The following is a 22,133-nucleotide window of genomic DNA, read 5'->3' as shown; positions in this document are numbered from 1 at the left end:
CACCCACCCACACACACACACACACACACAAAGACACACACACACAGAGAGAAATGAACTGGTAAGACTGAAACAGCAAATTTTGCCCCAAACTATATAAAAATTTTATAATCATAATAACTCCAAAACTATAGCAAGGAGAGTCAAAAGTTAGGTATCGTTTGAAAGAACTCTTTTAAATTTTTTTGAAAATATAAATTACATTACATTTGGACATTGTCCTGCCAAGAAACGGCAGATAAAAGACAATAATATATATATAATTTTTATTATGATTTTGCATATCTTTCTTATTTGTCATGGAATAACTCAGGAAGGAAATAAGGTAGGAGGAAAATTCTTTTTTAGTTAAGTCCCCCTACATGTTAGCTGCATCTGGATAAAAAAATAAACATTTTTGGATAAAGGAATCAAAAGTTACAGCATTTGGAAAAGAGATAGCCTTTTTGTACAGTCTTTGACACCCCCTCATGGGCAATTTTTTCTCCATGAAGAATATCTTGTCATAAAAGCAATAGATTATGTTAATTTTGGGCTCATTTTAATTGTAATAATATGCTGTAAAAAATGAAGAGCCATTTTCAATTATCTGAGAATGTTTCATGAGCTGTATGATGTTTTTGACACATTGCAGTACATTATTTTATAGATTATGAAAAAAAAGAAATTCTATTTATCAGCAAATAACTCAGCAATACTTAAGAGTTTTTCAAAGTGGATACATTCACTGTAAAGTTCAGACTCTAAGCTTTCAAATGACATCAACTTTGTGTTAATCAAGGCAAGATTTTTGAAAAATATGGTAATGAATATTTTCACAGCTAGGTGGCGCCTGCTGGCGGTACACTCGGTTTTAGAGGGATTACTCAGCACTCGTTAGGAGTTAATAAATGTAATTAGATGCATTAAAAATCTGAGATCCTAAGCTTTAAAATGATATATAATTTGTGTTGTTCCATTCAGTGGTTGCTTAGTAATTAATTTGTTTCTTTCCGAATGGGAATAAATCAAATAAATAAATAAAAAAGCTATAGGCCGCCTATAGGCGGTTATAGGACATGACATATATTTATACATTTTGAAGCCACTAGATGGCGCTCTTCTCACTTGAATTTTTTTTTTTTTTAGGCCTGCACTCTATTTTGATGTGAAATGTTGCATTTATTGAAAAATAAAATAAAATAAATAAAATAAATATATATATATTAATTCTAATGGAAAAAATAGCTCATAAAAATTATATAATTAATGCAAAGTATCATAAAAAATTCTAAAAATTCTAAATAATAATCAGAAAACATTATAGAACAAAAATATATTTGATTGGTTATCCTGGGAAAAAGTAAAGTAAAATTTTAAGGCTTCGGCGGGAGGAAGCTAAGTGTAACCCATTTACGAAGAAGCCCAGAGGGTTAAGATGTCAACTTTGGGCAGTTTGTAAAAGATAGATTGGTTTGGAGAGGGCACAGCTTGAGCCCCACGAGGAAAATACCAAGGGTTGTTTGACCACCCAAGACACCTTTGGGCCTTATCATACCCTTCATACCCTTATATACCCTTAATAATCCTTATCATGGATTGCTCCTGTCTGTCTTGCTGCTGAGTGGTTTGCGTCTGTATGCTCCGTATAGCTTTCTGTTTTGAATCTTTATTTACTATCATTCCTTTGTTTATATTGCTAAATATAACTTACTCATCACCACGCATTAATCTGACATCGCTACCTTCAATCTAAATCGTTATCGCTAGCACAACACGCTAGTAATTCGCTAGCCTGTTAACGTGCCATCCGTGCCTGCAGTCTTTATTTATTTTTTCTCGTGCACGCTCGTGCCATCCGTGCCTGCAGTCTTTATTTTTTCTCTGACGCCTTTTACGAGTCCATCAAACAACTGTGGTGAGTAGGATCAGTCAACAAACACGGTGAGTCATGTCTTCTCTTATTGTCACTTGCACTTTGTATCACATGTATAGTATTAGCCTTCTCTGTCAGCACAGAGGGCTTTTCATGTGATAAATGCAGGAAGTAGTCAGGCTGATGGAGAAGATTTCAGAACTAGAGACACGCATCCAAACTTTAATTGAGGATAGTAAGAGTGCAAGGGCTTTAGATACTGCTTTGGATGTGACTAGCTATCCTGTTGAATGTGCCCTAGTTATTGGTGATTCTATTACACAGAATGTGAAAATAGAGACACCAGCCACCATAGTCACATGTGTAAGACTGAAAATACTGGTTGAGGCCTGCATGAGGCAAAAGGGCTCTGATGGCTAATATTCAACCTCCCCCACACGGCCTGACTTCCTCTCACAAACTACTAAGAACAACTCATACAAGAACATGGTTTAATGTGAATGTTTATCATTGACTGTTATGTTTTTGGTGTCATTTGAAATGTCTCAAATTGAATGGTACAGATATCTCATATCCAGATAGATAAAATAAAAGGAAATAAGGTTTATAGAAGTTTAGAGAAAACTGGTTTAGAGATAAGGCCAGATAAGGCAACCCCCCTTCTGTGGGATAGAAGCCATTTGAGGGTGGTGTCCCCCATCCCCCATATCACCTGGTCAAAGGAGGATAAAGGAAGGTGTTCTGGCCCTCTCTGGCTCTCTTCTTTGCTGGACACGAATGGAATAGGGGATTTCGCTCTCTTTCTCTCTCTCTCTCTCTCTCTGTCTCCCTCTTTCTTTCCCTTTTTCTCTCTCTCTCGATCTCAGGTACAAGCTGGGTAAGATTCTTTGGTGTAACCAATGTATAACCATGTTCTAGATATTTGAATTGATTGTGGAATTGATCTCTGATATCTGAAAAATTTATTTGTTACATGCGATTATTCTAACTGATTTTGACATTGTTCATTTAATGGTTAAAAGGAATAGTCAAACATTCGCTCACTTTTAGTGAGGCACAGATATTATTAAAACCTTTCATTTATGGAGTCAGATGAATTAACGAGTAAATACTAGGGGTGTAACAATACACAAAACTGACGGTTCGGTACGCCCCACGGTTTTGACATCTCGGTTCGGTTCGGTTCGGTTCAGTGGGGTGGGGTGGGGGGTTTAGAAAGCTAAAATTGCTTCTTTTTTTTACAGTGGTTTAATGAACAAATTCTGTCTTTGTCTTTAAATTAATTCAATTACAATTAAACTTTTCGCAAGGATAAAAAAAAAAGATCTGCTAATGCTGTAAACTATATAGGGAGCCCACACATTACTATAACCTTAAAAGGTTAACAATAGAGCCTAGACTTTTAGCCTAATTTCAGATACTATTTATTTTTAGATATAATAATCAACACTCAACACATTGTATGAAAACATGTAAACTGCACATAAGGCAGTTTTCTCATTAACTTATGTTTTCTACTCTAAGTTATTGAATATTTACAGTTGCTGTCATTTTCATGACAGATATTTAAAACATAGGCTACATTAAATAATCACCAGGCGCCAATAGACCAGGCGCCTATCTTTAGCGAACCGGCGCGGAGAGACACTTCTGAAACGCGCCGCGTCGTGGCTGGTGTAAAAACAAGCATTGACTAGAGTGGGCGCGATCAGCTCCGGTAGCCGCGTCGCAGCCGTAACGCGCCACAGAGTGTAAATAAGGGGTTATAGTTAATAGCCTACGAATGGAATGTTATTATGGGTCATGGAACATTGCGCTCCCCAACTTGCGAAAGGTCGGATTTGCTCCATCTTTTGATTATAAGTTTTGTTTAGAAAACCTTGAATCCATGTAAGACACAAAGTTATGTATGACACAATTAGGGTTGGGTACCGAAACCCGGTTCCAATAGGGAACCCGTTCCGACGTAAACGGTAGTATCGAGACCGAATAAGAACGCAACTTTCGGTGCCTGACTTTTTTCACCGCCCCCTATAAAACATCTCGCAGCACGAATGATCCAATAACAAAACATATCCAGTTAACCAGCAGAGCATTCATTTAGTTCGTTTGTTAAATAAGAGACGATCTAGCGCTGAAATGTGTTTTTTAAATCAAGTGATCAAAGTGCTCATTGCCGCTGCGATCAGTGGCGCGGATACAGTGTTTTCTCTTGTGGCTCGCGCACACCGCACTTTCTTCACTCGGACGCGCGCTTCAATACGTTGCAGAGATCCATTTATGAGGTGCCGTCTATTTGAGTATGTGCGCGGAGAGTTTGTGTGTGTGCGTGTGCTCGCGTCTCAGATGAGTATGTGCGCGGAGAGTTCCGCGCATCTCGTGTGTGTGTGTGTGTGTGTGTGTGTGCGTGAGCGACTTTAGATGTGACGTTGTGCATTTCATATAGTTGGAGCATTCAGCAGTATACATGTATGTGTGACTACTTAGTATATGTGTATGCAAGCGTTTTATGTGTGCGTGAATGAAGTTCGATTTAGGCCCTAGACAGCGCCTCATATCTATTCGTTCTGGTGAAATCACAACATATAATGCACACAAAGTGTCCCTGCTTGATATACAACCACTGATGAGCATAATCGGTATAAAAAAACAAAAACAAAAAAACAACCTACGAATGCGGATTAGAACCCAAAACCTCTGACACTCTTGACTAAAGTTCAAGTTCAGCTGCAGTGTTCCTCTTCGGGTAAGTCTAGTATTTTAATGCCAACTGCAACTCTTGCATATCAAGTATGAAGTATATCAAGTATATTTATATGAGGCTATACTATGTGTGTTAAATATTTCTGCTCAGTGTCAGATATTTCTCTGTTTTGTAAAAGTCTATAATATATAATACGTAATATATATATATATATATATATATTAGTGGTGGGCCGTTATCGGCGTTAACGCGAGACTCTTATCGGGCGATAAAAAAAATATCGCCGTTAATCTATTCTCCAAGTTGGGTTGGGAGCTGAGCTGGCTTTATACTACACAAGCTATGATGACGCAATCTACCCGCGGCCGCGAGGTACACCCGGCTGCAACGCATCATATTCGTCGTCATCTTAAGTAAACACGGCTGAAAGTGAAAGCTAGTGAAAAAGATCGGTGCAACATGTTCCATTATTTGGACTTGGTTCGGATTTAAGCCGTCCGACAAGCAGCAGAAAACTATACAGACAGAGTGTGTGGGGTAACAGTTCGGTAAGTTAACACACGACTAATCCGTTCTACCACCTCAAATTCAAAACGAAACATATCACTGAATACCAGCGCGCGCGTATTATTCCCAATATATCTTAGTGGTGTAGCACATAATCTCTGTCTGCGCCCGATTTTAAAAATCGTTGTTGTGTTTCTTTTTAACTGAAAAGACATCGGTTAGACAATATTCTAATTTTAAATTTGGGGTTTCATAAGCTCCAAGCCATAATAAACATTAGACCTACTTAAGTCTCTGCAGCTATAGTGTACTTAAATTTTATTTATCTGCAAAATGATGTTGAATACTTACAGTTTTGCACAAAATATGTTCTCAAAACTACATACACCCAAAAAAAAAAAAAAAAAAAAACATTTAGCAGTTGTTTAGCAGGGTCTGTGTAACCTGTTCTGAAATCGTTTTATTATAATATATATCGTTATCGCAATGTATATCACAATATGGATTTTAGGCCATATCGCCCATCCCTAATAACATAGGCCTACCTAATGTTGCCTACGGACGGTAACAGTACAGTAGTAACCTTTTACAGTCTATGAGTAGAACAGCTTTTGATGAGTAGAACAGACAAAATTTTGATCTTAACTTAAGTGTTTTCGGCTACATCAGCACAATTTTTAATAGAGATGCACCGATTGATCGGCTGGTGACCGTAATTGGCGGATTTTCACGTGACAAATACCGATTTTATGCCGGTCAAATGCACTCAGGCGCCGCATGATCAACATCGCGCAACATCAGCATCACACGTGCACACGGAACACACATGTAGGAAACCTCGTGAATTACGTCCGTTCAGACAGCAAGCGCGTATTTTTTTTTTCGCCGTGCATGTTAATCAATGAGTGCATTCACAACGGGAGCAGGGGCAGCGCGTGAGCATCAAGCAGGAGCGTCGCGAGCAGTGAAGCGCGTGTTTCGGCGCCGAGTCTATTTGCTGCACTGCTCACGCTCAATTAAAGGGAAAGCACACTTTTGATGGACAAAATAGCCTAAATAGGGTTTCGCAAAAAAGTGCCCAAAATGCACAGAATTTGCGTGTTTTAACAAGAACTGGAGTAGGCAATGTCAGAAAAGAAAAAAACGAAGACTAATATTTATAGAAAATGTACCCATTTAAACTTGTTTTATTATTCAGTTTGTACAAGTGATTGCAATAGGCCAGTGTGTGTGTGTGCTTTGAGAAATATCTTTATACTGCAAGGCTATATTTATTTAATTTTTTATTTATATATTATTTTATCGCCATTCCCTGTTTTCATACAGATGTTTAGTTTGCTAAATACATGTATAAAAAAATGATTGGATATTGAATGTGAAAAGGAAATGGTTCTTCCATAACACTGCACTTTAGATGTGTGTGAATTACCCACACCTGGAGTAATTTCTATAGTTCTATTTTATAGCGTTTATCTGTTAAAAAAAATATGTACTATACAAATTGTAAAATGTTCTATTACAGAAAAGATATAAAATAAATATTTGTGTGTGCTGTAAAGTGGTTAGAAAAAATGAAATCGGAATCGGCTAAAATCGGTATCGGCAGGTCAAACATAATGAAAAATCGGAAATCGGCCCAGAAAATTGTAATCGGTGCATCTCAAATTTTTATCAGAAATCAGAAAATCTTTTTCAGAAAACACACACAGGTATTATTTTTTTTTGATAAAGTGTGTGCGGTTTTGTTTTCTTAAGTACCGGTTTAAGAACCGTTTAAGCACCGGAACCGTTTGAAAAATACCGAGTAGGTACTGGTATCGGATAAAACCCAACCAATACCCAACCCTAGACATAATGTAGACACAATCCATGTCATTAGAATCATTAAATCCATGTCATTAGACACAACGTGAACACATGTGAAGGCCAGTGTTTATTTTATTTTATTTTTTTTGCGGTGATGACGGTGACGAGCTCAGACCCGCGGTAGGCGTCACATGACCGCGATATTGCGGTAATGCGGTAACCGTCCCAGCCCTATTCATAGACAATTGGAAAAGTTTTTGGGGCAGACCTGATCTGTTGAAAAGAGATGGTATTCATCCCTCCTGGGAGGGTGCTGCTCGTCTCTCTAGTAATATGGCACAAACATGAATTGAGGCCCAGGTCAGGAAGCAGACAGACTAGCTAAACCGACCGTCTGCTAGCTGTCTCACGTCACCAAGGTCAGATAAATCCCATCACATAGAGTTAGGGGTGTGACGATAACCGCATCACCGCAATATCGCGTTAATGAGATGCCTACCGCGGTGTGAGGTCATCACCGCACTTTTATTTTTATTTTTTTGACTTAAAGTTACAGGAGTGCATATGGTGTGTGATATGAACTATAAACACATTAATATTTGCTTATAATTTACTGTTTTCTGCGAGTCCCATGTTCAAGGGCTTCTGGAGAAAAAAAAAAAACGCTTCCTGCGAAAGGGAGGGACAGTCCGTTAAACATATGGGGGATTTATTTTTTTGTGTGTGTCTGATTATTATTAATTAACTGCTAGGTTTTGTGATGTTTACAGATAATGTTCAATTAAATACAAACAAACACAGGCATAAAGGACAAGCATAATGTAAACAGTTGGAGTTAGATTTTAATTGCAAGTATCTCTCTTATGTGGTATAGGCAATAACAGTTGACGGCGCTAGCCGAATAATAAAAAAATAGCCACGAATCTAGTGTCTAAGCCGAATACTGTGTCGCCTTTGAGGCAGGTGACAATTAAGGGGAAGCCGGTGAACTTGGACAAGGCAATATGCCGTATTTGTCGCACAAAACTATCCGTCTCGCGAGGAAATACCACTAACTTAAGACCACATCTTAGAAAAATTAACCTTCCTGTGGCGTTTGCTGGACTTAAGTGCAGCACACCTACCTTAGGTCGGCGACACACTGGCTGCGTGGCGTGTCCGTTTTTATTTCGGCTCCCATGTTAACAGGTTAGAGCTTGCGCACACTGCCTGCGTGACACGCGCGTCTCAGTTGTGGCACGAGCCGTGCGGAAAAACGCGTGCATGCTAGAAATAGAACCGAGTCCGACGCCTATTTTTCACGCGACACGCAAGCGTGTTGGAAGCGTTTCCTGGCAAAATAGAATAGGAAAAGATGTTTGTATGTCATTTTGACATGAATACATATTAATAAATTACATTTTGATGTTTGAAAGTTAAGGTTTAACCTTAAAGGGGGGTTAACCGGTTAACCGCGAGATTTGTTGCTGCTTCACCGCGGTAAGAAAAAATCCCAAACCGTCACAGCCCTACATAGAGTCTCTTTCACCTAAATACCATCTTATGAGACTCAGAGACTGTGTCTGTTCCCCGAATTAGGAAATACAAAAAACTCCCAAACCCATTTAAGGGTAATAATTTAATTGATGTTCAACAAATAAAAAACAGATACAATACAGATGAGCAAATGATAAAGCTCGGGTTGCTGAATATTCGATCCCTTACTTCAAAACCACTTATTGTTAATGAAATGATTACAGATTATAACCTAGATGTGCTGTGTTTGACAGAAACCTGGCTAAAACCAAACGATTACATTACTTTAAATGAGTCCACCCCCCAATATTACTGTTATAAACATGAACCTCGTCTGAAAGGCAAAGGGGGAGGTGTTGCTGTAATTTATTACCCTGGTAATCCAGAGTTCTCGCAAGAGCACAAGTTGAATTTGCTCAGCGAGTTACTCTGGTGTCGAGTAATGATGCTTATTAAATATGCCCCTCTATCTGAGCAGCAACAATCACATCGGGTTATCTCATATAGGCGGGCCAGAGGCGAGATGACGACAGTGCTGCAACGTCGAAGTCATTAGTAAACATTGCAAGATGACTATGGATGAATACCAGTTGTTTGAAACGGCTTTGGCCGCTACAATGAAAGATTAAGACTTTCTCTAAAAGAGGAACAGAAGACGCCGCTCGAATCATTCCTTTGCAAGAAGGGCGTTTTTGCTGTTTTGCCGACCGGATACAGTAAGAGTATAATCTACCAGTTAGCTCCGCTGGTAGCCATGCGATAACTTCGTGTGATTGGTCATAGTGTTATCCAATTGCGTGCAGTTAGATTTTCAAATGCATGCTTGGTGCCGCCCCTCGAGCTGGCCGATTTTCATTAGTCGACGCCAGACCATTAATCTTTTAGATTTAGGTCTGGATTTCCAGGCTAGTAATTTATAGTAATATCTTCAGAATTACTAAGAAGTCTAGTTTCAAATATAATTCTTTTGAAGTGTTGGTGCTTAATGTAACACTATCTAGTGTAAATGATTAATCACGTTTGGGATTTGTGCTGGCTACTGTATACAGGCCACCAGGCCACCATACAGACTTTATCAAAGAATTTGCTGACTTTCTATCCGAGTTAGTACTGACTGCAGATAAATTCCTAATTGTTGGTGATTTTAATATAAATGTAGATAACGAAAAAGATGCATTGGGATTGGCATTTAAAGACATTCTGAACTCTATTGGAGTTCGACAACACGTGTCAGGACCTACTCATTGTCGTAATCATATTCTAGATAAGCTGACTCTGTGTTACAATTATGTTAGACCTATCACTTCTGCCACTAAAGATTGCTTTATTAATAATCTTCCTGATCAGTTTCATCATCTCAGGATCCCAGATAGCCTAGAACAACTCGATATTGCGACAGAAACTTTTAACTCTCTCTTTTCCACCACTTTAGACACAGTTGCTCCTTAGCGCTTAAAGAAGATTAAAGGAAATAGTCCAACGCCGTGGTACAACGAGGACACTCGGGCCCTTAAGAGAGCAGCCAGAAAAATGGAGCGCAACTGGAAGAAAACAAAACCAGAGGTATTTTGCATTTCGTGGAAAGAGAGCTCGATTTCATGCAGAGAGGCTTTAAAAGCTGCTAGATCTGCTTATTTTTCAACCCTATTAGAAGAAAATAAACAAAACCCTAGGTATTTATTTGAAACAGTGGCTAAACTAACGAAAAATAAAGCTTCAAGCCCAGACGTTTCCAAGCAGTCCCACCGAATGGGTGGCTGGAGAGCATTGAGGGTTTTCTGTTAGAACGGTGTCGTGTTAGCGGCCAGGACGTTAATAACTAATGATCTTCGCAATGGAGGTGAATCAATCAATCAAAACTAACTTTAGCTGGACAATAACTTTATCCTAGAGCTGCTGTAAAGCCAAAACAATCTCTGTTATTGTAATTTCCTATTATCACTGTAAAGCTGCTTTGAAAAAATCATATTGTTAAAAGCGCTATATAAATGAAGGTGACTTGACTTGAGGCCACAGTGACACCTTGTGGTGGACCAATGATATGTACAGGAAAAAAATGACTTAAGAGATGGGCAATATGGCCACAATCTTATATCATGGCTTAAGTTATTTAAAATTACCCTAACTAGGCTATATGTATTTTTGGTGACCCTACATAGTCCGTAAAACATTGTCCGGTCGGGATTTCTAAAATGTCTTGACACACATGAACAGAAGCTGGATGTTCAACAGATCTGATAACAGATACTTTGACATGGAAGCATGTGAAATTATTCCCTATGAGTAGCGTAACTTTGTTTTAAAAAGTGGTTGGGACAGGTGTGTGTGTGTGGGGGGTGGGGGGGTTCTAATACAATGCTATATCAGATATATGTACAATATACTGTATGTGTAAAATATAATTGCAGAAAAAACAACATAATGCCCAGTGATAAGTTGATCCAAATTGTGATGCGTGTTATCAAACTTTTAAGGCTGTCATTTAAATAAATACAATGTCTGATTTGATATTTTATCCCTGGGATATTTTACACAGCTGCAGCTCACAAAATGCCATTCTTAGTGCCTTAATGAATTGGCAGAATTCGCTACAAAAGCTGCTCCACATGAATTTCTACAATTTAATACTAATTCTGTTACTTCAGCATATCTGGTCATAAAAGAAAGAAACATACCTGCAGGAACAAAGTCATCATCATCAACATCATCATTCTGATCTTCATCCTCATCCTGTTCATCATCAACATCATCATTCTGATCTTCATCCTCATCCTGAACATAATCATCAGCATCATCATCATTATTCTGATCTTCATCCTCCTCCTCATGGCTCTGTTGTTGTTCCTCTGCTGTGGTTTCTTCTCCTCGTCTCTCTATCAGGTTCCTGCAGTCCTCCAGTTTGACGGAGCACATCTTCATCTGCTGTTCTCCGGCGTTACAGTCAGAGGTTTGATCAGAGGATCCATGATCCTGAGCGTCAGTATAACACAGTAAAGTGAGGCTGAGCTCTGAGTCCTGTGTGTCTCTGGATCTCCAGACTGAATCCTGAGCTTCTGTCCCATCAGTCACACACACTGAAACCTTCTCCAGATCCTGACAAACACATCATAGATAAACACAAATAAACAACAACCAGCTGATATTAGCCTCATTACTGAGGCATAAGAAGTGAGAAGCTAACAAAACTTTGGTTTGATTGAGCTGAAGGATGAAATGATGAGCTGCTCAAACCTCTCTGTTGGGTTTGTCTCCTCTTTCTCTCAGCTTTGCCTCCAGTGACGCCACCTCTTCCTTCAGCTGACAGATTTCAGTCATGAAATCCTCAATATCCAGCATGGACAGATCAGTTCCTACTGATTTACAGCAGAAAACATCCATCTGCGCTCTCATGGTCAACATCTTAAGACAAACATCACCATTATTTCATGAGGAATTTGTAATGAACTGACACTGATTTAAACTCAAAATAGCCTATTTCAGAGAATATTCATTTCAGATATAAGTGTTTAGGAGCATTTATGTTTAGTTTCAGTATTGAACCAGCACTGTGCAGGGATATGATCAAATAGTATAAGACACTATTACATGTATTACTCATTTAGTAATATAATAAACATGATATTGTCATATTTCTACTAATTTCACCCAAAATCGTGAATCTAGCATTGAAAATTACCCACTGTGTTGGTATAGTAACTGTTTACTACAAATATCATGGTTAAAACATGGTTACTGTAGAAAAAACATGACATCATTTGTTATACTGTAGCAAAACCATAGCTATTTTTCATAAGCTAAAGGCACGTACACACCGGGACGAATTTCGCGCGCGATATTCGCCGACGTTTAACGCCTCGTGACTAAACAAAGGGCGCCAATGTGAGTGTGCACACCGACGCGAAAAACGCCACGCATAAAAGCGTAATTTTTTTTTAAACGCCTCGGGTTCGTTTTTTTGGTTTGACGCGCCGCGTCAAAAACTATCCGACCAATGAGATTGGCGCTTTTGCTCACGTGTCTGGAGCTTCTGAAGTTACAGTAAAACACAACTTGGGGGCGCTCAAACACAAAACGGTCTTGCCGAGCACACATACGTAACAGCGAAGAAGATATAAGCGTCAAGCGTCTACACTGCCCATAGACAGACACTGCGGGGAAGAAATGACGAGGAAGATGCAAGGCAAGATGAATGTAGAGCTGCTGGTCTCGTTGGTGTCGGAATAAAGAACTATATGACAAACGCGACAGCGACTACAAAAATCTTGTTAAAAGAGAACTGTTATGGAGTGGTATATGCAGAGTATAGACTGTTATGGAGTGGTATTGCAGAGTATAGACTGTTATGGAGTGGTATTGCAGAGTATAGACTGTTATGGAGTGGTATTGTATTTCTGTTTTACATTAAGCGCCATCTAATGTCAGGGAATGAATTTGCATGTTCACTCGGCTCATCGTCAGTGAAAAACGCTTGGGTGTGAACACAAAAAACGCGTTGAAAAACGCTGGCGAATAACGCGCGCCGATATTCGTCCCGGTGTGTACGGGCCTTAAGTAGGCGTGGAAAAGCTACATTTTAAAGTTAATTAAAAACTAGATACATAAAAATAACAAGCCAACAGCAAAAACGCATATAGAACAGATTAAAGTCCGCGTGAACCGGAAGTTGCAAACGACTTTTCTCTTGACAATGACAAATACGTGTTGTGACGTATTTCCCAGTGAAAAGGAATATTGAACAGAGGGCAGGGTTTTACTCTAGCGCTCCTCCTCTCCATCTCTCGCTCATTACAGCGTTTCCCAAACCAAGCCGTCAAACCTACGTCATCAGAGAAGGACCGGCCATTCCAGACCGGAAGTAACTTTTCAGACTTTGATTAAAGATTACGGCGGCAAACAATTTTTTTCTGTGTATTAACTTGCACGGATTAATTGTTCACCACAAGACTAGTAATATGCGCTAACAAAGTAAATAGGGTCATTTTTGATTTCAGTTGGACTTTAAATTCACCGTCTGAGAGCTCCAGTTGTCTTTCCTTCTTCAGTGGTTTTACCAGTAGACTAAAAACGTCACAGCGCCTCCTACAGTACGAGCGATGGAGTAAAAGAGTAGCCTAGAGGCTTCACCAAACCTAATTTCTCTGATTAAAAATACAATTGTATTTCAGTGGCGTTACTAATAGACGAATATACTAACATTATGTTTTAGGGAATTATTAAATAAAGACGATTGTTAAACAAATATTAGTCACTCAGCCTTTCTGTGGAAAACAAGCACATGCAGTAAAGGAAGGTTTATGTAAAAACATTATATAAAAAAAATATTTTTGAAGACTGGGGTAACAGCCAATCAAAAGCTGCTTTGACTCACTGAAAAAAAATTTAATTTAGATTTAATAGAAAACAGTCATTTCAAATGATAATATTTCACAATATTACTGTGTTTGCTGTTTATTACTGTACCCCCTTCCAGCAGAACACAGACAAGAAGAAATGAAGGCCAGTCACAAATACACTAACGATAATGCTTAATGCAAATGGGTGAAGTGTCCCTTTAATACAAATATGTTTAAAACACAGTAAAACATGAGGACATTTGTTATGGTTACTGTAGCAAAACCATGGTTATTTTTCATAAGCTAAGTGGGGAAGAATAAGCTTAATTTAAGTTAATTAAAAAGACAGACAAATAACAAGCAAACCACTAAAACGCATAAATAATGTAAAACAGATTAAACTCACCGTCTGAATGCTCCAGTCTTTCTTTCTTCTGTGGGTTTATGGACGAGAGCGATGGAGTTGGAAGATAAGGAGGAGATCCGACTGGATAGAAGATACGAATACTATCATATTTTTACCTGATAATTAGATAAAAACATCGATAATCGAATGTTATTCAGTCAGGCAGTAAATCAAAATGACGTTAATATTTGAATTACGCGAGTTCGCGGCTTTCTGTGGAAGACTGGAGAAAGCGCGCGCAGATCAGAGGCGCGCTGTAAATAGGCAGTATGCACTGGCGAGCATGACGTATTTCCGGTAGTGATGGGAAGTCCGGTTCTTTTCCGCGAACCGGTTCTTTCGGACAGTTCGTTTCAATGAACCGGTTAAAAAAACCGGTTCACCAGTTCTTTTACGTCATCACGTATAATGACGTCAATTCTATCATCCCGGCGGATAAATATACATTCAAATAAAGGCATGTGTAATCTTCATATAGATCTTCGTATAAAACTTCAGTTAAATAATAGTAGCCTACTCATCGTCATAATCATCTTGGATAAGTTTCTTACATTTAGGTTTAGAAAATGAACCCTGTAGTAGCCTAGGCCTAAGGCGATACGCAAACGCGGATGCTTTGCATGTCTTAAAGATCTAAAGTGAATAAAATGGTCTTCATCATTTTTATATTATTTGTAATTAAATAAACTTACATTTCGCCGAATTCGGCCCCTCATTCAAGTCCTTGGTTCACCCATGCTCATCAGCCTATTTTTTTTACAGTCTATGGTATCAGCACAGCATCAGTTGACCAAAAGAAAGGCCCTGTCCCAAATGGCACACTCCGGACTTGTGGACTTCCTCAGAGTCCACACTTTGGTGACGTCATGTAGTGCAGACCTATAGGGCCCTTGGTGCGAGTCCACGAGGGCGCATTGAGAGGTATTTTTGGGACAGACTCGATCGTCAAGCCGGAAATAACGTTCTGGTTGTTGTTGGACAGGAGAAATCACATTTTTGCGCTCCGAAGTCTTATATCCATGTCAACTACACAGGCTAATTGTACAGTTCTATATTTTGATATTGTGCATGCCACCTGGGCATTAGACAATAGATACATCATGCTTATTTAAATTATGTATACAGTTGTACATAATAATACATAATGTTCCATTTGAACTAAGATTACAATTTTAACACATAATGAAAATGTGCACGAGTTTCAGATGAATTTACAGGTTTCAATATTCATACTATGTTTACATATGACTCAGTAAAGCCCTGACATTCGGCTCTATTTATTTAATGAATCATAATGTGATCGTATTATTCAACACCCTATTATTATGTTTGAGACATCAACCACTGGTCGATGACCATAATGTTTGTATAAACTGTAGGTAACAACTGGTAAAATGTACATCTAGGTCATAAAAAACGTAATATTTTCTTCTCAGCCATGTCAACAATTGTCCGTGAGCGAAATCTCCTCCCATCTGTTGTCTGATTGGCCTTTCGCAAGGATTCCTGGGTAGTTAAAGTGCGTGGAGCCTGCTTCTATGCGGGCTTCGTGGAAGACCGCTTCAAGGGTACAAAGGGGGCGCTGCTGAGCACACTTCAGGGTGTTAAAATGCTGAATGGGACAGCCTACGGACTGGTATGTCAGATTCCACACTTCTTTAAGCAACACGAGTATTTTCAACTGTGATAAGCAGCAAATTCTTGAACAGCAAATCAGCATCTATTTCTGAAGGTTCCTGTGACACTGAAGACTGGAGTAAAAGCCAATAAAATGGAGATTTGACTGAAAAACATTTGAATATTCAAATAGAAAACAGTGATTTTTGAATTGGAATAATATTTCACAGTATTATTGTTTTTGATGTTTATTACTGCAGCCCCTCCAGCAGAACACAGGAAAGAAGAAATGAAGCAGGCCAGTCACAAACTTACACACTCCCTGAGACAAAAAGAGAGAAACACAATAAACTTGCATTTTTAATTGCATTACACTGCTTTATTGTAAACTGATATATTACTTGGGTCACTTTCACTGGTAAGTACAGGCTTGACTCCCGTTGCACATTAATACAGACAGTATTTGAGGCGCAACTGTAAGTTGATTTTTCAAGATTCACACCTGTAAGTAGATGCAGTTGTTAATCCCAAAAACTGACAGTGTGACCTTAGAACATGTTACTGTACCTGTAGTGTATTATTTCATTTCCATGTCTGGATCATTTCTAGCCTGGCTCCGCCCTCCTACGTACTTCCGCTCAATTTGATATCCCTTCAGTACTACGTCTGGGATTGTGGTGTATTCTTTGGTTTCTCCGGTCAATTTTTTACCGGTCCAATCAGCAAACAGAGGGAGTAGCTGAGAATGATGTCGTCGAGGTTGTGCGCTAGTTTGAGTCGTCATACGTCATGACTCATGACCAAACGTTAGCGATTGGTTATGGCAGATCCAGAGTGACTCTGAGCAGATCCAATAGTTTTAAACTTCAACAGAGTTCCCGCCTTCAAGGAAGTTAACGCTTGTCAATGGAGAGTCCAAATGAAATGTACGAGAGTCTGGTAGAACAAGGCTAGATCATTTCAGCAAGTGACTACGACTCATTTCATGCCATCATGTTTTTCAGTATTAAATAACTGCTAAAAGAATTAGGCCTCGTCATTCTGTTTGTGTGATTTAATTCCCCATAAACACACTTTAATTCAACATTAGACACTGATCTGCACATTACAGAGAATTAAAAGTTGTCACAAAGAAACAGATTTTCATCCAGAGGATTCATTTCTACACAGTTAATAATGTTCAAGAACAGGGGCGTCCAATCCTGCTCCTGGAGGGCCAACATCCCACACAGTTTAGCTCCAACACACTTGCCTGGAAGTTTCTAGTGAGTCTGAAAACCTTTGCTGTGTTCAAAATCACCCCCATACCCTCATTCACTATTCCCTACATCAGTCCACTAATATGGTTCACTTGAAGGAGTGAATGAAAACGAGTGGGTGATTTCAGACACTGAGAGCACTGGAAGGGCTGCCGCTTTTACATAGTTTATGCTAATTAATAATCTGGCAGCTCCAATAGTGAAATGAAAAGATTTATCTTGAACTCTGTCATGGAAATTATGAATAAACTTTATTTAAACAAATTAATAATTAATTAAAAAGAAATGTATACCTGTATGATATTACGCTGTAGCCACATTGGACCAGCGGTTTGGAAAATGGATGGATGGATGATTGAGCTGTGGGCGCCATCTTCTGGATAGATGCAGGAATTTATCCAGCACAACCCTCACATTGCATTATGGGTATTCTCAAGCCATTGATTGTGCATTGGTGTACACTGTCATTGCAGTGCATTGTGGGATAGAATGAGTGTACTCGATAAAGTCCACTCCGGTTTCGGACACCAATACAAATGTTGTCTCCTCAAATAGTGCCCTATTTTAGGGTATAGGGCATAGATATCATATAATAAAGCAGGGGTCGTCAAGTAACTTTGGCCGCGGGCCAATATTTTTTTTAGCCAGTAGATGGCGGGCCAGCTACACAGAGTAGGCCTATGGATACAAATTAAATACTCTTATATAGGCCTATAATCGCAGAATATGATGGGTCCGTCACCATCCGTGGATCATTCGTTCAATCGTTTTTTCAAATTAAAACCAAAAATAACCTGATGAAAAACGACTTGTTTTTCCATTATTTATTTCCTGAACTAAAATGAAAAAACGAATAACGACGGGTTTTCTGATTTTCTGATTGTGCTCAGATCAAAAATAGAAAAAATGAATTACTGGATTAGACAAATTTTAATTTTGATTTTTAATTTAACACCTTAGGCATATATCAAGGAAATCATTTTAAACAGATCAAGTACTATTGTGGTAACAGATTACAGCCATTTTAATAAAGGTGTGAATAGCAATCATACCTCATTCGCTTACAGTCCGAACTTTATTCCTTTATTATTATTATTATTTATTCGGGACACACACATACACACCTAAGGTTTAAGGAGGTCTGCGCGGGACTGTTTTTTTTCCCGTCCCGCTCCCACAAGGTTCTATTCAGCAACCGCTTAAAATACACTCTGTGTTCACCCGCTTTATTTCCCGACCTCACGGGTCCGCAAAATTTAGATCTCATTTCCATAATCTCACATTCAAATGTCTCTAACGGAAAGAATGAGATTAAGTAGCCTATAATAAATGCTATACAAAAATTGTGTTCGTGTCAATTAGGCTATTTTAACACTGTACTGTCAGCAGAGAAAAAAAATGCCACAGAAAAAATTATGAAATATAAATAGCCTAACATAAATTAAATAGGACAAAGCCTATCACTCAAATTTCTAAGCAACATAAACGAAAATCATATTGCCCTACTGACAAATAAAGTAGGCTATTTTCTGCCGAACTATTTCAAACATCCTTGCAAAAAAAGAATGTTGTTGACTGACAATGGTTTCAGTACCAAACAGCTCCTCAGAGATAGGTGTACAGGTGGTCAGAATTAAGTGCGGATACGCTGTCAAAAGATGTCGGGAGTGGGCTATTGTCAGTCAGACCGCCCGCTCCGTCCAAAGTACACCAGAGTTCCGACCGCTACCGTCTTTTGACGCGCGAATGGACACAAAGTGGTCAAGCGTATAACTAGACGCGGCAGGCGCGAATTTGACGCGCTATTCGCGTCCGGTGTGAACGCACAGTTATACTTTAAAATGTAATCCCGCGCCGCATGATTCCCTATGGGTGTTTCACACAGTATGCGGCGGTGAAATCGCCGCGCGACTACGGCTTTTCTCAAGTAGTGGAAGAGTTTTGTGCAGCATTTAGGACTTCCAAAATAATCCGGCGGGCCAGAAAATATTGCTGGCGGGCCAGTTTTGGCCCGCGGGCCGCCAGTTGTCGTTCCCTGTAATAAAGGCTAGATGTCTTACGGCGGAGTCACTTCCGGTATCACCGGCGGCCATCTTACCACAGGGAAGCTGTGAATTAAGGTGAGTGATCAGTACGCACACAAATCCTCTTATCTCGCTGAAATCTTGACGGATTTACAAACGGTTTGGTTTCTTACAAACGTTATTAATGTGGCTATAATTCTTTCCAGAAAAATTCCAACAGAACTCCCGGAAGTAAACAAAGAGGTGGAAAACCTGGCAGACAACACGCCGCTGTTTACTATGGAGAGACGACTGTGTGGGCTAAATGTATCCCTGGTCATATTTTATTACCGTATTTTCCGCACTATAAGGCGCACCGGATTATAAGGCGCACCTTCAATGAATGGCCTATTTTAGAACTGTTTTCATATATAGGGCGCACCGGATTATAAAGCGCATAGAATAGAAGATACTGCAGTCAAACGTTTGACTGGGTTTGCGTTATGCAGTGGTCACCAACCTTTTCAAGCCTAAGATCACATCCAAAGTCCAAATGTAAACCAAGATCTACCACTTGCAAAAAAATATGAAAAAACAAGTGGCTGAGCTGTAAAACCTTGTTTATACTCGACGCGAAGGTAATAAAAAACGAATATCCGTCTGCTCGGGCAGATTCGGCTCAAAGTCGTGCATCTTCGGATGCGGAGGCGCGCGCGCGGCAAAATGACGTCATTGTGACAGCGCGCGCGCCTCCGCATCCGAAGATGCACGACTTTGAGCCGAATCTGCCCGAGCAGACGGATATTAGTACATCTCATCACACCGGCACCCAGTTTGCGCGTCTAAATCAGTTGTATGGTCTGGTGTTCAGTCTAAAACAAAACAGTTGCGTCAAGTATAAATGCCTCGTCTGTTTGGGGAGGTGCGCGCAGTCAGCGGAGGCTCGCGCTCCGGTGCCAGGCGAAAGTATAAATAAAAGGTTTAAGTCAGCAGTTGTTTTACAGACATTAATATAAGGCGCCAGATCCATATATAAGGCGCTCCGGATTATAAGGCGCACTGTCGTTTTTAAAAAAAATTAAAGGCTTTTAAGTGCGCCTTATAGTGCAGAAAATACGGTATATAGTTTGTCTACACCACTTTAGACAAACAATAATATTTGAGAATGAAGCGAGGATGCGGCTCGAAAATAACGTTAATCATTTTTATCAGGCTCCGCACCTCCTCACAACTCCAGGTTTGTCGGCGAGCTGCCATGCTTAAAGTGAAAACTGTCAACAAACATTTCTCCTCATCCCATAATGCATAGCGCAGCTGACTACGGCAACTAGTTTAGTCCAGTTGTGATTGCCGCATTCACATCTGCCCATACGAACCGCACCAATGGGGAAAACAAACTCTAGTGCGATTCAACCGAACTAAATGAGGCAAGTGTGAAAGCACCCTTAGAGACCACTAATACCCCTTTTCCACCAAGGCAGAACTGGTGCTGGTTCGGAGCCAGAGCCTAGTTTCAAATCGGTTCTTTGTTTTTCCACCGCCAAAGCACCAGCTCCGAACCAGTAAAACTGGTTCTTAAGTAGCACCAAATCATTGCAGGGTCTAGAACGGAGCCAAGAAAGAACCGCTTGCGTCAGAGGCTGGGGGCGGGGTTACCGTGGCCAACAAGACTGAAGAGAAACTTGTGACCGCCATTTTTAAATAGCAGCTAGTCGAGCTAATAGCAGCTCGATTATAATATCCGTCTATGTAAGTTACGGCGAGCTGCACGAACGCGTTGGATTCGCCGTGTTTGGATGCCGATTTATTTTCGCAAACCCATGAGCATCCATAGTAACGCAACGTCTATTATTGTTGATGCCTTGTTCGAGATGCATCGGAGCAGCGTGGACCGATCAGAGCTGCGGGAGTGTTTGGAGATCATACGACTCCTTGTGCTTTTTGATCGCTTTCGCAGTGCTTTGATTTCATGTGCTGATCGTTCTGCGAGAAGCCGATGCATCTCGAACAAGTCTGGTGTGTTTGTGTTTGGCGCTGCCGTACTAGCGTTGCTGGGCAACGTGATACGTATGCAGTGACGTAAGATATAGCTCTGTTGTGGCTCTCTGGCCGGTGGAAACGCAAACCGGTTCTTAGTAAGCTCGTCAGTCGAACCAACTCCGAACTGGCAATAGCTCTAGCTCTGAACCAGCACCCGGTTCTTGTTGGTGGAAAAGGGGTATAAGAGCCTCCGATTGGCAGACCCAAGAGCTCTCTCTGGTTGATAGTCAATCAACTGGTCAGAGAGGTATTGGGTGCTAAACCATACAAATATTTAAAAACCAATAAAAGCACTTCAAAATCAATTATGTGGCGAATGGACAACCAATGTAGAGGCTGTAGAACAGGGGTGATATACTCATAATAATAATAATAATAATAATAATAAAAATAATAATTTGTTACATTTATATAGCGCTCAGGCTTACGAGCTCCCGTTAAAACTCTGGCAGCTGCATTTTGACCCATCTGAAGGCGGTTTAAATAAAATTGACAAATCCCCAAATAGATTGAGTTGCAATAGTCAAGCTTTGTGGTGATAAAAGCATGGATAACTCTTTTAAAATTATTAAAATATAGAAAGGATTTAGTTTTTACCAGGGCGCGTAATTGATATAAACTTGACTTCACAACTTGATTACCTTCTGTCTGTCCAGCTTTAAAGTGCCCCTATTATGGATTTTTTTAAATGACCTTTCATGTAGTGTGTAACATAGCTCTAGAATGAAAACATCCTGCAAAGTTTTAAATCTGAAAGTGCACCGTATATAAAGTTATTGTCTCTTGAAAGATGGTGTTCAAAATACCTAGTTGTGGACCACTATTACCTAAAACTGTGTCTATTAATGCAGATTGTCTGTCGTTCTCACTACTTTGAGGAAAGATTAAGCATGGAGCAAGATTTGTTTTACCAACATTTATGTTTCATCAGTCATTCACGCTAGAGCTCGGCTAATGTATGCACTGTTATTGATACAGTTTTCACATGTTCACCGCAATAACTTAGAAAAATACTCGGTAAATAAATAAGTACAAGGAAAATAATCGATTTGTTAATGGACACGCACTTGATAATGCTGATGGTGAGG

General features: G+C 39.7%; 3 protein-coding genes and 1 long non-coding RNA gene across 9 annotated transcripts in view; 1 reads left to right on the top strand and 3 right to left on the bottom strand.

Annotated features, from left to right (window-relative positions):
• LOC309495425 (uncharacterized protein) overlaps positions 1-22,133 on the bottom strand; it is a 34,660-nt gene that overhangs the window by 2,249 nt on the left and 10,278 nt on the right. For 2 of the 6 annotated variants that reach the window (XM_082165205.1, XM_082165210.1), the window contains exons 1-2: positions 11,619-11,787; positions 11,063-11,480 (exon numbers count right to left, since the gene is read on the bottom strand). In XM_082165205.1, the coding sequence (XP_082021331.1) occupies positions 11,063-11,480; positions 11,619-11,786 (586 nt within the window). In that variant the 5' untranslated portion in view covers position 11,787. Of the gene's footprint in view, positions 1-11,062; positions 11,481-11,618; positions 11,788-13,395; positions 13,526-14,126; positions 14,428-22,133 lie in introns of those variants that run through there. The other 4 variants (XM_082165206.1, XM_082165207.1, XM_082165208.1 and 1 more) reach the window with 4 other exon arrangements.
• Positions 16,783-22,133, bottom strand: part of LOC309495413 (uncharacterized protein) — a 96,439-nt gene continuing 91,088 nt past the window's right edge. Inside the window, exon 7 of the transcript XR_014204660.1 lies at positions 16,783-17,022. The gene's annotated coding sequence lies outside the window, so the exon portion shown is untranslated. The remainder of the gene's footprint in view (positions 17,023-22,133) is intronic.
• LOC309495410 (uncharacterized protein) overlaps positions 16,783-22,133 on the bottom strand; it is an 83,924-nt gene continuing 78,573 nt past the window's right edge. Inside the window, exon 5 of the mRNA XM_082165168.1 lies at positions 16,783-17,087. The gene's annotated coding sequence lies outside the window, so the exon portion shown is untranslated. The remainder of the gene's footprint in view (positions 17,088-22,133) is intronic.
• On the top strand, positions 17,081-19,473 carry LOC309495487. The gene is made up of 2 exons (XR_014204680.1): positions 17,081-17,605; positions 19,054-19,473. It is a non-coding gene; the product is annotated as an uncharacterized lncRNA (long non-coding RNA).

Source organism: Leuciscus leuciscus (genome assembly GCF_965113295.1).
Source record: "Leuciscus leuciscus genome assembly, chromosome: 3".
Classification (NCBI taxonomy): Eukaryota; Metazoa; Chordata; class Actinopteri; order Cypriniformes; family Leuciscidae; genus Leuciscus; species Leuciscus leuciscus.
Note: the sequence above shows the minus strand (reverse complement) of the source record. Positions and strands in the feature narration are given on the sequence as shown.